The sequence below is a fragment of the Trachinotus anak genome, unplaced genomic scaffold (assembly GCF_046630095.1).
Source record: "Trachinotus anak isolate AG129_WGS33_773 ecotype Australia unplaced genomic scaffold, CSIRO_AGI_Tana_v1 ptg000018l, whole genome shotgun sequence".
NCBI lineage: Eukaryota > Metazoa > Chordata > Actinopteri > Carangiformes > Carangidae > Trachinotus > Trachinotus anak.
In genome coordinates, this window is record NW_027273869.1 from 3,875,874 (window position 1) to 3,891,133 (window position 15,260).

At 43.6% G+C, this 15,260-nt stretch overlaps 1 protein-coding gene across 4 annotated transcripts in view; it reads left to right on the forward strand.

Annotated features, from left to right (window-relative positions):
• The window catches only part of nav3 (neuron navigator 3), a 456,492-nt gene that overhangs the window by 121,172 nt on the left and 320,060 nt on the right, over positions 1–15,260 (forward strand). For all 4 annotated transcript variants that reach the window (XM_071502610.1, XM_071502611.1, XM_071502609.1 and 1 more), the window contains one exon: positions 198–654. In XM_071502610.1, the coding sequence (XP_071358711.1) occupies positions 586–654 (69 nt within the window). In that variant the 5' untranslated portion in view covers positions 198–585. The remainder of the gene's footprint in view (positions 1–197; positions 655–15,260) is intronic.

The following is a 15,260-nucleotide window of genomic DNA, read 5'->3' on the forward strand; positions in this document are numbered from 1 at the left end:
TCTGAGCTCCATGGCAACATTCACTTTGATATGCAGATATCCCCGCCATTTGTACAGTGCAGCACCGAGGGGAATGTTGACTTTTCAGAGAGGCAGAGAGCGCTTGCATTAATTGTGAAGCTAAAACTGTACTTTCTTTGGCTTTTCCTGCATTTGAATCATAGCACGTGTTGTCTCTCTCTCTCTGCCTCCCCCAGATATGGAGGGAAGACTGGAGCCAGGGATTACACTCTGAGGAAGGAGCTAGCATAACTGTTACCTTCATGTGAAACTACACAACCTGCAGGCTGAACATCCTCCTCATCAGAGATCTCTTCGCTCCAGTCATCATAATGATGCTCTGTTGGTAGCCTCCTGCTACCAGTTTGGCTTTTCTCCTCTTCAACAAAGACGTTCCAGCGCTGACAACACTCAGAGACACATTTTACTTCAACTATACAAACCGCCACCTGCCATGGATCGCCTGTGTCCGGGGGAGGGCGTGAGCCGGACGCAGGCCCTTGTCGGCAAACTGTAGCCACCTGGATTCTCTTCAGCTGAATTCCTGTGATTTTATTGTGGAGTTATTCTTTATTTGGACCAGGGATGGATGTACCGGAGGCCAGCAAGCATGGCAAGAAGTCGTCAAGTCAAAAGCTGGAGGACCAGAAAAAGGTAGGAAAAACATTGCTCTTGTTTCCTCTCCTCCTGTTGTGTGTGTGTGTGTGTGTGTGTGTGCGCGTACTTGTACTTGCTACATAGTAAGGACCAAAAAAAGTATTTTACTAACAGAGTGAGGACATTGTGGGAAAGTGAGGACATTTTGGCCGGTCCTCACTTTTTGAGACACCTTCAAATCACATTTTGAGGGTTAAGACTTGGTTTTAGAGTTATGGTTAGAATTAGGTTTAGGTTAAGCTTAGGGTCAGGGTTAGGGTTAGGCACTCAGTTGTGATGGTTAAGGTTAGGGTAAGGGGCTAGGGAATGCATTATATCAATGAGTGTCTTCACAAAGATAGAAGTACAAGTATGTGTGTGTGTGTGTGTGTGTGTGTGTGTGTGTGTCAGTCTTGGCTATTGCTGTTTTCCAGTTGTATGGCTGTGGAAGCCAAAGGATGAAAGTTTGTTTATCGCCTGGTTTGTTGTTCTTTTTACAAAAAGGAGAACATGTTGGTCCAATTGCTGCTGTTGTCTGAATTCCCAGTAGCTTCTTTGCTCCACATCTCCTAATAGCTATTTATAAAGGCGAGGGGGGGGGGGGGGGGTGGAGATTCAGCTCCCCCCTCGGCGCCTCCAGTCTTTCATCTCGGCTCATGTGGCATGGCGGTGGGCAGGGCCCGCCCCTGCCCCCTCCTGGGAATACATATTTACTCAGTGTTTGAGATGCTTTTTATGTTAACCCCTGGGAGAATAGGAGGAGAAAAATACCCTTAGAAATGAGACAAATAGTTTTTCTGTAAAGCGATATCATGTGTACTGATGGTCTCTGGTTGCAGAGTCAGGATGATAAGGGGGAGCGTCACTTAGGCTGGTTTTGACTCTGAACACGGTGCTGTGACCTTGACAGGGTCACATTCATCTGTGGCTGGACTGATGAAGAGAACTCAGAGGTCACGCTGTCTGTGGGATTTGAGGACAGCAGGACGAGCCTCTGTCTTTCTGATCAATAAAAAGCAATGGCTCAGTCCAAAGTATTTAGCAGAGTGCATACTGTATGTAATGTCCATGGCCTTGAATTGGTTCTTACAGGAACAAGAACACACAAACAGAAGAACTATTTCTGTGTCTGAATAGTCACCTGTATATAGGCTGAGACATACACACTTACTAAACCGCATACACAGACTGAAACGCAGACAAAGACACACACACACAAACACACACACACACACAGTCTGTCTCCCTCTCTGACCTGATTCCTCTAATGAAGTGCTTTTGATAAGCGTAATGATTGTCCAGGCGAAGCCCAGGGTACATCTGAGCACACTGAACGTGCAGTAATACATCAGCTCTGACATTTGTAGCACTATTAGGATCTCATAAAAAAGATGATTGTATTTGATGATTTTTTTTTTCTCCTTTTAGACCCGAGTGCCATCTGGGAGCGCTTGGTTGTTTTTTTTTTACACTTTAAAGCCACACAGACGTGTTGCTGCTTGTGCTGCCAGGCAACAACATTTTATAGCCTTTCAGAGAAGGTACAGGAAGGAAGGTGTGTTCCTGCCTTTGGATTTGTTATGAATTCTGGATGATTGCAAAGCTCTGCAGTAGACCTAATAAACGTATGCATGTGATCACTCCAGAAATCAGAAGGTAGTTCTTCATCCTTGTGGTTCATTGAATTTAAACATATACACCATTTGTTCAATGTCAGTGTTCAGTCTTTTTTTTCTAAACACCTAAAAAGTCTAAAAGGTCTTAAAAATTGATTGGTTTGTGAAGTTTAATATTACTTTTATGATGTTGCATTATCTTCACAGGTCAAAATGTGTTTTATATAAATCTGTATTGATCATGCTGTAACAAAATGACAAAACCAACACGCAGCCAATAACCACTAATGCAAACTGTGCAAGTAGTGCTTGGTTGAGGCCTGTTGAAAATAAGGACTTTGAAGCCTGCTGCTCCCTGTGCAAGAAAACGCTCAAGGCATTAGAGCCGCATGGGAAGTCAGAAATACACAGTCATGTCCAGCTGAATGTTCAGTACATTCATTTACTTTGCAAGTAATTCTGGGGCTGCTATGTTCCTTCATATCCTTCATACTTTTTTTCTAATATGGAGGTGAAGTTGGTCTGAAGTTGCATTTGTTTCCAGTCTTTAAAAGGGTAAATTTGAGTTGTTGAACCTGCAGAAACCCTGCTGTAGACCTCCACACTTACAGCAACATACACTCCTGATCAAAATCTTAAGACCAGTTGAAAAATTGCAAGAATTTGCATTTTGCACTATTGGATCTCAAGTAGGTTCTAAGTAGAGCTTCACAATGCTAACAGCAGAAATGGGAACAAGAGACAAAATAGTTTGAGCAGGCAATTTATTGAAAACAACAACCCCACTGTGCTGCGTAGGAAACATCTCAGGTGGGATCTCCTTGTCATGCCAGTGACGTTGGAAGCCATCAGGACCGTCAAGGTTAAATTTTTTCTCGTCAGAGAATAAAACTTTCTTCCACCTTTCAATGTCCCATGTTTGGTGCTCCCTTGCAAAGTCCAAACGGGCAATTTTGTGGCGTTGAAGGAGACATGGCCTTTGAAGACGTTTTTTGTTTTTGAAGCCCTTCCCTCAGATGCTGTCTGATGGTTATTGGGCTGCAGTCAGCACCAGTAATGGCCTTAATTTGGGTCGAGGATCATCCCGTGTCTTGATGGACAGCCAATTGGATCCTGTGGCTCAGCGCTGGTGAAAGTTTTTGGGTCTACCACTAGACTTATTTGTTCCATAACCCTCAGGATCTTTTAAGAAATTCAAAATGACTGTCTTACTGCGTCCAACGTCAGCAGCGATGGCACGTTGTGAGAGGCCTTGCTTATGCAGCTCAACAATGCTACCATGTTCAAACAGTGAGCTTTTTTGCCTTTGCCATCAGGAGGTCTTGACAATGTGAATACTTGATAGAAATGACATGGGATCCAAATTTTTGCGCAGATTGTGGCTTTTAAAGGCTGTGGTCTTAAACTTTTGATCAGCTGATGAACAGCCTATTTCAGTTAAATTGTTGTTTTCAATAAATTGCCTGCTCAAACTTTTTTGTCTCTTGCTCCCATTTCTTCTTTTAGCATTGTGAAGCTCTACTTAGAACCTTCTTAAGACCCAATAGTGCAAAATGCAAATTCTTGCAATTTTTTGGCTGGTCTTAAGATTTTGATCAGGAGTGTATACAACATATTGAACTTATACAACATAACATGAACATATATCGAGCAGCATGTTCAACAACAGCATATTCTGTTGGAGCTACATAATGGAAGAAGACTTCTAGGTAAAGGGACACTCCCTTGAAGTTGAGACTGGAGCAGAGCAAAGAGTGACATCGAGTATTTATCTGGTAGCAGAATTGATTTGGCGCATTTAGGCCACTTTTGGTTGGAAGCTGTGTGTCATGCCAGAGGATAAGCTCTCTCCTGACTGTTGCCTTCAGCGAGGAGATAAATGTTTTGGAGCAGACAGATCTTCTTGGAAGGTTTTTAACAGTCCTGGTGATGTTTCTGTGGTCTCACTGGGACGTGTGCTGTAATTGCCCGATGTGATGGGTTATGTCTCATACCCAAAGTCTCATACTGACTCAACTCTGTCAGCCCTCATAGCTGAACACCGCAGAGGAGAAATGCTGTACTTACATCATGTTTGCAAAGATGTGGACAGTGTAATGCTCAGCCTCTTTCCTGTTATTCATAATGTGAGCTGGCTGCCACCACTCACATTGTACTGAACAGGGGTTTTATATGGGTTTTGTACTGCAACAGAGAAGTCGAATTTCACTCAAGTTTAAGCACATTAGCTAAATGCTCAACGTGAAGCTGGAGCCAGCAGCACATTCAGTTTAGCTTAATGGGGGAAAAGTTGGTGCTTCTAGTCAAGAAATAGTCCAGCACATACCCCACCAGTTCTTCAGGTTTTCTACATATTAAACAAACAAGATGTAGGATGTAGATCAGGGAGCGTTAATGCTAAGCTAAGCTAACTGACTGCTGGCTTTAGCTTCATATTTACAGTACAGACACGAGAGTGGTATCAGTTTTCTCATCTCAGTCTCAATAATTGTTTCCCAAAAAGTGGAAGCATTTCTCCAAGTCTGTTTTCATTGTTCAGGAATTTCACTGGGCATTTAGCATTAGATTTGTTCTTTCGCCTTTAGTTTGATTTCTGTCTGATGTTGGCTCACAGTTTGTCACGTCTACAGCTGAACGACCAACTTGATGAGAGTCCACATGAATGAAATACACAACATACAAGTTGACAGAGGCTCTAGCATCACAGAGAAGTAGTAAAACTGCAGTCTCATCTGTGTGGAGTTGGTCGTCTGTTCCTGTGATTACCCACAGGACATCTCTCTGTGTCAAATGTCCAAAAGTTAAGAATTGAAACCTTTTAAACCGAAGAAGTAGAAAGCAGTGCTTCTCCCTCCAAGTCTTTTCTTTCCCTCCCTCCCTCCCTCCCACTCTCTCTTTTCTTTTCCTCCCACATCCTCCTTCTTTTTTCCCTCCTCCTCTCATTCACTGTCTTTCCCCAGATGGGTGGTGCTCACCTGACCCAGTGGGAACACTTGCACATAGTGATTGGTTGTGGATGGTCAGACAGGGGCAGCGGCTGTGTTGCTAAGGCTTCTCCAGGAAGTCCTCTCATCAGCCAATCACCTGTGAGCTTTGGGTATGCTCTGGTGAACCTTTAATTGAGTTTATCGTTACCATTTCAACCAGTACATTCCTCCAAGGCCGTTGTTCTGCATATGCATCGTTTTCATGCTTTAACCATGCATTAAAGCTGCCCCACTGGGAGAGAGCTATCAGTGAATTCTCTGAGCATTAACACCCCCCCCACCCTCCCCACTGTGGACTCTCTCATATGATGGACTGTTTCCAAGCTCCAGGGGGGCTGGCTGGTGAAAGATGAGTGAATAATTTAATACCACATTGGTTAGTGTAGCTGGGATTTCATACATACCATAGTATCATTGTGCTGATGCCAGAGCAGTGGGTGTAATAGCAGCTGGCGTTAACACGCAGCATACGTTGTCTAAATAATTTACCTGGCATGGTCATATGCAGATGTGCTCCACACTGTAGATCACCATGAAAGCATGCAGTGAACAATAGCTAAATAAATATGTAGGACTCAGTGTAGCTTTAACAAAGGAGCTTGAATAACATCTGTCCATCTGTCCCTTTGTCTTCTTCAGTGTGGGCAAAAATGCTGTGTAAATATATGTTCCAGTTTGGTGGTAATCAACCCCAAATGTCCATCAAATGTCCATCTCACTCAGTGGTGTGTAGGCATTCGTGAAGGTTTGAAAGCTTCCCCTGAAATCATCGTTCAGCTCGTCAGTAATGTGCATTCAACATAAATCACTAGCTTGGTATTTTTTCTATGTCTCAAAATGTGTCTCATTAATTGTGATGTATCCTCTGTCATTTTCTCTTGAAGTAAATGAATTCACCTGGTCCTCACATATGAACATTAAGCCTGTATCAGTGGCTCCATATGGGTGGATCTACTGATGGGTGGAACCATGTCGGCCTCATATCGGCCAAATGTTAGTCAAACCAACATTTTGGTCTCAGACAGAATATGTCAATACTGAATGTAAGTAGGTATCAATAAACTGCTTATTTAAAGGTCATGTGTTGTATCATCTCTAATCATACACAGTGCAGCCTCACAGATTGCTGTTATTGAGAAACCTTTTCTTATGGGTTTAAAGAGAGTTCAATACCATATGAAGCTGTTCAGTCTCATAAAACATGCTCAGTTCACTCTTTGAAAACACAAAACTCAGATAATAATACAATAACCTTTGTTTGTGTAGCACCATTCACACAAGAAATGCAGCACAAAGTGCTTTACAACAAAGAAATGACATGCAGCAAGTGCATCAGGTGAAAAGACATGAAATGAACAGAAAACATAAAACATCAAAACGTATGAGTGAATGAATGAATGGAAAGTCAGATGTAATAATAAAAAATGAAGGCATAGGAAAAAATGAAATAAAAAAATTAAAATTGTAAAAAAAAAAAGTTAAAATGGCAGATGTGAACACTACAATACAGAAGCAAACAACACGACACTCCTGCTACCAATGATAGAATTGATCGCAGCCAGAGGCATCATCTGTGGAGCTGGTGGTCAGACAGATGCTGGGGTCATAGAAGGCAGCCCAAACTCTGGGTCCATCGACAGCCATGGATGATTGTCTGTGGGGGCGCTCCATCAGTGGTTCCACCCATGTGAAATTACTGATGGGTGGAACTGTACTGGCTCCATATCGGCCTAATGTTCGCATGTAAAGACCATCCTGCTCTTTGTGGCCTTGTTGTAATATTATTGTAATACGCAACTGAAGGAATCCCCACACACTTTACAAGCCTTTCACATTACACTGCATTATTACATTCAAACAGGAATGTCAGGAATGTTCCTTTATGAAAATATTAGAAATGAAAACTAGTGGTCTGTCAGGGGTATTCATGGTCCCAGTAGGATGAGTCTGAGTAGGTTTGGTGGCTCCGTGACCTTCTGTCTTTCATCACCATCAGATCAAACGTTCTGTTTGTATCTAATAAATGTTCATATTTCAGTGAAAAGTGATATTCATGGTTCCTGTAGGATGACTCCTGATGTCTGTGGTGGTTTGACTCTGATTCTCTGTCCTGTGTGCACATTGTCACTGACTGCATGGAGCCTGTTCATGCTCCAAATGGGATAAACCCTGTAAACTTAAAGGACCCCATGTCCCTTCCTTTGGCAGAGCCGTAGGAAAAACTTCTTTTCCTCCTAGTACAAAATAGTTTGTGGCTATAATGGACATGGCAGCTTTGTGAGATAAAATCTTGCTTAGTGTGGCAGAACATCGACACCATGTTTTGCATAGATAATAGTAGCCAGAAAGGAGTCTTGCTAAATTGACTCTTCTTCATACAGATCTTTGTACATATCAGTACTCTTGGTAATATTCATACACACACACACACACACACACTTGGCTCGAGATGGTACATCAGCAGCTCAATCCACAAGGAATTAGTGGGTTGAGACCACTGAATAAAGTCGAAGGGAAAACATGTCAAAACAAGACAGCGTCACAAGCGTGGCGTTCACGGAAACAAGCCTCAGAGGCAGAGTGATGAGCGGTGATGTCCAGGTCAGGCAGAGAGTGAGGGAGGGAGAGATAAAGCACTGAAAAGGGAGAGAGAGGGAGATGCCAGACAGAGTTAGACAGAGAGAGAAGAACAAAATGACACAAAATGAAGACTGCGGGAGACACAGGGGGAACAGAATGGGCAAGAGTGGAAAAATTGAGTCAGGAGAGGGAGTAAGAGTCCAGGCTGAGGGAGGAATGAACCCTATGACACTGCTGGGAAGCTGGCGAGCCGCTCCATCTGCAACCTGCATCGCTGTAGCTACGCTAGAGTCCGTGCCGCGGCTGAGGTTATCTCGACCCAGAATCACAGACACACAGCCTCACCTGTCCTTACAGCCAGCTGTTGGCAGCTGATGGCTGCTGCAGCTCAGAGCTTCTGATATTCACACTCCTGCAGAGGCACAAAGACAAAGCTGTACACCTGTCAGGTGGTCAGATTGAATCTGTGTCTACAGTAATTCATTCTAGTCTCCAGAGCACCAGGACATCTTTAATGAGTTCAGGTAAAGGCTAAAAACATGATAGAGCAGCCACAGCTATATCTGCCTCTCTGTTGACTCCAGTATCTTTATGTTTACCTCAGATTTTGGTTTTGTAGATACTCGGGTAACTTATTACTGACCACAAATTTCTCAGTTGGTTTTTGTAATAACAGACAATCTGCCTCATGTTGAAATATGATTAAACAGATTGGTAACCGCTAAACCTACCACAGAAGTTCCCAAAGTTCCCAAAACATCTTCAACCCTACACAAACGAAACATAAACTGCAGGATGACGTGCACATTTCAGATGTTAGTACGCTCATATACATTAGTAATAGATGCAGAATCTGTTGTTCGTTCCTAAAGCACAGCCTGCAGCTGCTTTTGTCACCTGCCTGTATTGTGCATTGTTGGTTTAGGGGTATGATTAAAGAGTCTGTTGTCAGCGCGGGAAACCAGATGTATACATGTATATACATGTGCGGCTGTGGCTCAGGAGGTAGAGTGGGACGCCCACTAAATGCAAGGTTGGCGGTTCAATTCCTCAAGTAATTTTGCAAGATACTGAACCCCACATCGCCCCTGATGTATCACTGATGTGTGTGTATTCTAACAATTCAACAACTAGAACCAACTGATGCTGATAGACTTTTCATTTTACTACTGTTAGATTTGTATTAATGTTCACTGGATCTGGCCATGCCTTCAACATTTAAGGCATCTCTAGGATGACCATGTTGATCAGAGCCTCAGACTCAGTTCAATAAGCATGCTTATTTGGGAAGCTGGAGGGGCTTCTGCACCTTACCCCACCCAGATGACTTACACACCTCCAGTAGGGTCAAACCATGTAGTCCTGAGCAGTGATCTCAAAAATCCTGGGGTACCATCAATAGTGTGATTTATGCCAGTGTGGTTAACGGCCTGCTCTCCTTATAGAGTGCTGCATATTACTGAGATGAGGTTGCTCAAGTTTACACATTGGTTTCCCCCCGCTCAGAGATTGAGCGGCGTTCCATCTATTAGGACTCTGTCTTAAATCACACAGCTTTTGGACGTGGTTACAGTCAGATGGGGAAATCAGATGGATTGCCTTCACCTACATGCAGCATGTTCAAGTGTGCGCATGTCCACGTCTGACATAAACCACTGCTGAAATCCTCTCCACGTGACGCAAGGTCTTTTGCAGCACAATATTCTGAAATATCACCTCGTCGTAAAAGCCAACAAGGCCACAAACAGGGTGCAAGGTGTTGGAATGGAATCCCATTATCCCTGCACGCGCAGCAACACCCCGTGTCTAAGGGATCTGCTGTGTAACTGTGAGCTATATAAATGGTAATCATCTCATGATTTGAGACGTGTGCTGTGTCTCAGGCTGTAGTCAAAGTACACAAATGGAGCTGTAGAGCAATCACGAAGCACAGGCGACGTGACAGCGTGAAACAGTTCATCTGAACAAAAAAAAAATCGAACCTCTGAGTGGAAAATGCAGCATTAGTTTGATGCTTTTATTCAGAACCTGCCTTCAGAGTACTCCTTTACTTGGTGTTTATCTGTATGCAGTTGTGGCACCAGCAGGAGCTGAACCCATAACAGTGGCAGAGCTACAGAGGGAGACACTTGACATCCCAGTGAATTTCATCCTGAAGTATCTCTGTTTTATTCTACTACCTGATGATTTGAGTTTGTATGGAGTTGATGTTATCCTCAGCCTGTGCACATGGCTGAGTTTTGCATGCATATGCTGATGGTAGATGTTTCATACATTATGAATGCTCAAATCACAGCAGGTTGACATGTAATGAAGTACCACTTGAGTGTGGGGTAGTATCTTGTGAAGAAGCAGGCTGTCGGTGATAACAGTGCCTGTGTGAGTGCTCCTGTGTACATGCGATTGTGTCTGGATTGCATCCAAACGGATTTGCTTAGATTGGGTAAGAAGCTGTGAGGTTAAAGCCGACACACATGGATGCAGGTGAGGTGTGCTGTATTAACCTGGTGCTCTGGGACGTCTGCATCAACATTCAGCCTGTATGATGCCCCCCCCCCCCCGCACATTTAATGGCAGATAACAGGATTATCACAACAGCTTGGGATCCTAAGAGGGGCCACAGCGCCGGGGGGTCGAGAGACACGGGCACTCACTCATGACTGATGCAGGCTTGTACCAGCCACATAATGGAACACGGGATCAGTGTTGCATTTATTCCATCGGCGTCATGTGCTTTAAATGGTACAGGCTATATCCTCTGGGTGCTACTTGTAAGTGCTGAAACTCAAGAGCAACAGAAGCTGAGAGTGATGTATCCCCACTGCGGTTAGCTTGTTTAATTTGCACATGGAATGAGGAAGCATCTAACTGACTCCCACTGACCGTGTGATGTGTTACTTGGTGATTCAGTACAAACTGAATTTAATTAACTGAGCAGGTCGCTTGTCTCCCAAATGTGATCGTCCTTGCAGAAGTCCTGTAAAGTCAGGATGACTTATGTTCATGGAGAGACAGCGCGACTTCCTCATCTGCTCTGCTGAATGGACTCATCTTCATCTCATCTGTGTGCTACCTTTTAGAAGCAGCATGTCTGTTTCATCATCATGCCTCCCAGTTCATTGCATCTGGACAAGACAAGTGTCAACTTACTGACGCTTTACTTCCATTCGAAAAGAATTTATTAAGACAAAGTGATTAATGTGCTCTAATGTCATCCAGAGGCCTGAGTGCTCCTAAGTACATTAAAAATGAAAAAGGAGATCAGAGTAATAATCCAACAGAAGACAAAAAAGGGATTTTTCTCTCATGCACGGTCTTAATAATAAAAATTCTTTGTAAGGCACAACACCTTCATTAAGTTCACACAGTGGCATTCCCTTCACAATAGCCACTGATTTTACTCTCCAAATTTAATTTTATTCCCATGAACAAAATTATACAGTTGCACAACAGAGGGAAAATATAATATCTTTATCAAGCAGGGTGTGCAAAATATTTCTTCAAGGGCTGTTACTGCAAAATTACCATTTACTGCTATATTAGAGTTCATTATTGTAAAACAGCTACTGCCACAGGTTAAAGTGGAGCAGATAAAAACAAGTCAGTGTGGAGTTTATGGGACTTTTGACCAGTTTCTCTGATGTATATTATATCATTTCCTGATCAAGAACTGAAATTTGTACTTGTATTAACATCACACAGTTAATTTACATAAGCTAAGAGAAGAAACCTGTCCTCGTGCAGTAAAAACAGTTGTCCAGTTCCTGTTATATGTAGATGTCTGACCAGAATCATGAAGTTAAAGAGTCAGAATCATGAGGCAAAGGCAACATGATGGATTGAAACAGTTCATCTGAACAAAAAAAAAAAAGATCTAAACTTTGAAAATACATTTTGCCTTCAGAGTACTCTTTGTGTTTATCTGTATGCAGTTGTGGCACCAGCAGGAGCTGAACCCTTAACAGTGACAGTGTTAGAGCTACAGAGGAAAGCACTTGACATCCCAGTGAATTTAGTCTCTGCAGCGTCTCTGTTTTATTCTACTGCCTGATGACTTGTACAGAGTTCCTGTCATATTTAGATGTCAGACTAGAATCATGTTCCGAGTTTTATATTGTAGTCACAGGCTCGGGGTGACCGCTACAGAACAAGTGTCCCTCACACAGAGTCAGCCACATCTCTCAGACTTCTCCTTTAAACCACAAGGTCACCCTGCTCTCCTTCCACTGCCAAGCACAGTCATAATGCATGAGATGTTGTTGACGTTGTTCCTACTGTAGTAGCACTGCTGTCCTTGTGTCCCTCAGGCTTTGCTGTGTTTCAAGTCCATGGCAGTAATTGAATATAACTCATCAGCTTTGGCCAGTCTCCAGCCACCAGAGTCCTGGGGAGACGCTGAGAGCTCTTACTGTTAATTTATTATGTCTGGAGGTGGCTAGAATGACTCCATAAAATCAGCCAGACAGAGAGGGAAAAGGCGTCTCACTGTGCCAAACATCCTCACACTCGCTCTCATCCTCAGTCATCTCTGATTAACAGTAATTAAATACATGTGACTTGGTGGAGGTTGATGTCATCAGAGGTGACTCCAGGGTTTCTCTGAGTCTTGGTTGTGTTGAGAGATGATGAGGCGATTTTTCCGATGATACTATGATGTATGGATGGATTGGCTGGGATGACCAAGGATTCGGTCTTACAGAGGTGTAGCTATAGGTGGTGTTCCTCCATCCATGCAGTGACGCCTCCAGAAAATGTTCATAGAAATTTTGGGGTGGCACACAAAAGCCTTAACTGAATTCTGTGATGCTGTTGTAGAATATTGTGCTGTATCTAATTCACACTGATATACTGTGGTTTCTTACTTTACAGTTATGTAAAGTGTTATGTATCTGGATATACATGTGGTAGGTGATTCATTGTTCTTCAAATAGACCAGTTGTTCTTTTCCTTAAAAAGACAAATATACAGGAGTACATTGACTGTACTGGAGCAAGTCTGCTCGGGTTTAGAAACACCACACAGGAGCCTCCAGGTATTTTCAGTACAGCTTAAACCCGTTAACACTTCAAGGCTTTCTCTGCTGCTGCTTCAGTTCTCCGCTGCTGCTCTCTGCCATGGCGGCAAACAGGCATTGCACAGTGCAAGGGCTGCATCATCTGATGCTGCTTTCACTTATACTCGGACAACCAAGGTTTAGGTCCAGGTATTGTCTGTGTAGCAATAATACGAGAAGCCATGCGAGTAGAGTTGGGTCAGCCCCTGTGGACAGGTGACATAGGATTCACACCGAGAAAGTGCTTTACTTAAGATGGATATCAGAGAGTATGGACAGGAGGATGCTGTGATTGGTCCAGCAAGATAAAAACTGAGGGCCGCCCTCAAAGCCTGGTTGATGTGGATAAGGTGGTCATTATATGAGAGGAATATGGAGACCTGTTTGAAAACTGCCTTTTCAATAGGCGTTGATAGGAATGGCAGTAAGGGGGCCAGCTGATCTCAACTGGAGCAGAGCTTCCTGTGACCTGAGACTGTCTGAATCCAGTTGGAAACGTTCCTGAAGCCAGAGAATCACGTGTGTGATTTCTGGCCCAGTGGTGGCAGACATGTCTTGGAGGAGGTGGGTAGGAATGGAAATGGTGTCTTCCAGCAGTTATTACTATCTGAAAGCCTCAGTGTGAGAGTAGCAGTGGATCAGAAGCTTCTTCATGTATTGATTGACAGCTGTGAGCTCCCACCCCTCACTATGGCCTTCTCTGATTGGTTAGAAAGGGAATATCTCTGCTCTGCTGCCAGGCCTGAGTCACAGGTGAAAATTACACATCGATGAAAGAAAAGATTTACGATCATGAAAATGTTCATGTGTGAGGCCCAATGTCCTACCAGAGCTACAGCTAACTGGAAACTGTCCTCTGTGGGAGGAGATCCAGGTGAAACCCAGGTCCACCTCTTGGATCTAACACAGTAGGACATAATAGGTGTACAGTAGAACAAAGTTGACTCTATCTTCAGCATGCAGTGAGTCTATCCCCTGGTAAACTATGACAGAATTATGAACTCAATCTCCTTTCTTTTTTTTAAACTTCACCTCAGGACATCTGTAATTCTTGTGTTGAAAATGAAAATGAGATCATAAATAAGGCACGGAGAGAAGCCACCTCCAGCTTTGTGTTGTTGGGTTATGATATGTCGACATCATGAGAAACCCTCTTTTGTCCTGTCGTCTCCTGAAACATGTTCAAACTTGCGCACCAAGTAAACACGTTGGCAGGAAGGTAAAGAAATACATCGGCTGTGTTTGACAGGCCAACAGATGCAGCACGGCTCTAATGCTGACTTTGAGTGACTCATTGTGAGAAGTGAAGGCAACAGATTGGTGCTGAGGTCTTCTTTTTAAAAGTAGAGTTGTTTTTTTCTTCATCCCCTTTTGTGTCATGACTTTTCAGGTGATTTTTTTTTTTTTAGAATGAGGATCGCTGTGTCTTTTTGGCAACACGAGACCCAAACACTTCCTCCTTTTGAGACTATTTTTGGCGTCTTAGTCTTCCATGGTGCAGAATTAATCTTTGTACACATCTGATCCACCAGGATGCTCCAACAGCCCCTTTACTTTGAAGACGTTCGTGAGGTTGTCAGTTATTGGGCTTGCAGAAACAGCACAGCCGTTGACTCGCTGCTGCAGGGAGCTGCCTAGAGTTAGCTGCATGTCTGAAGCTCTCAGCCTCTCCTCACATACTTCACACAGCAGCAGTGTGAAGAGCTCCTCTTGCCCTCAGATTAATGGGCTGTTTCTGCACTGTCGTGTGATTGCAGCGAAGCCTCTGCTCTATTCTAAACCAGGATTTGGCTTGAAAGAAGGAAGTGAGTGGGTTCTAGTCTCGAGTTCACGTATAGATTTAACAGAGCTGTGGATGTGCACATACACGTGCGTATTTGTGACTAAACTTTATGTAATAGCTCGGATAAGCTATTGTAATACATCATGGTGATGGCCATGCATAAAGAAAGCAAACAGAGTCTTGTGGTCCGGCCGCAGAGAAGGCAGAATTGAGACGGGATAAAGGGAGGGCAGATTAAAACATGGCCAGATAGATGGAGACGCAGCATCAAAACCCTGTGATACTGGGAAAGTATTTGTCCAGACTAAACCAGAGGATGGGAGAAAATGCACAGCTTGACAGTGTTTGGGTCACTTTTTTTTTTTTTCTTTCCCGGGGCGGATCCTGTGGTCACTCCTCTCATTGCTCAGAGCCCCACTGCGCCATGGGAAGAGCCCTCAAGGTCACAACAAACAAGGCTCGCGCACAACCACATAATAAGCATTTCCCCCGCAACATGGCCGACTGATCACAGAGACCAGAGCTTGGCCTTGGATGAAAACACTCTCTCTGCCCCTTCAGATAAACACACTGTGTGGGAGAAAGCAGCGTTCCTCATCTCTAAT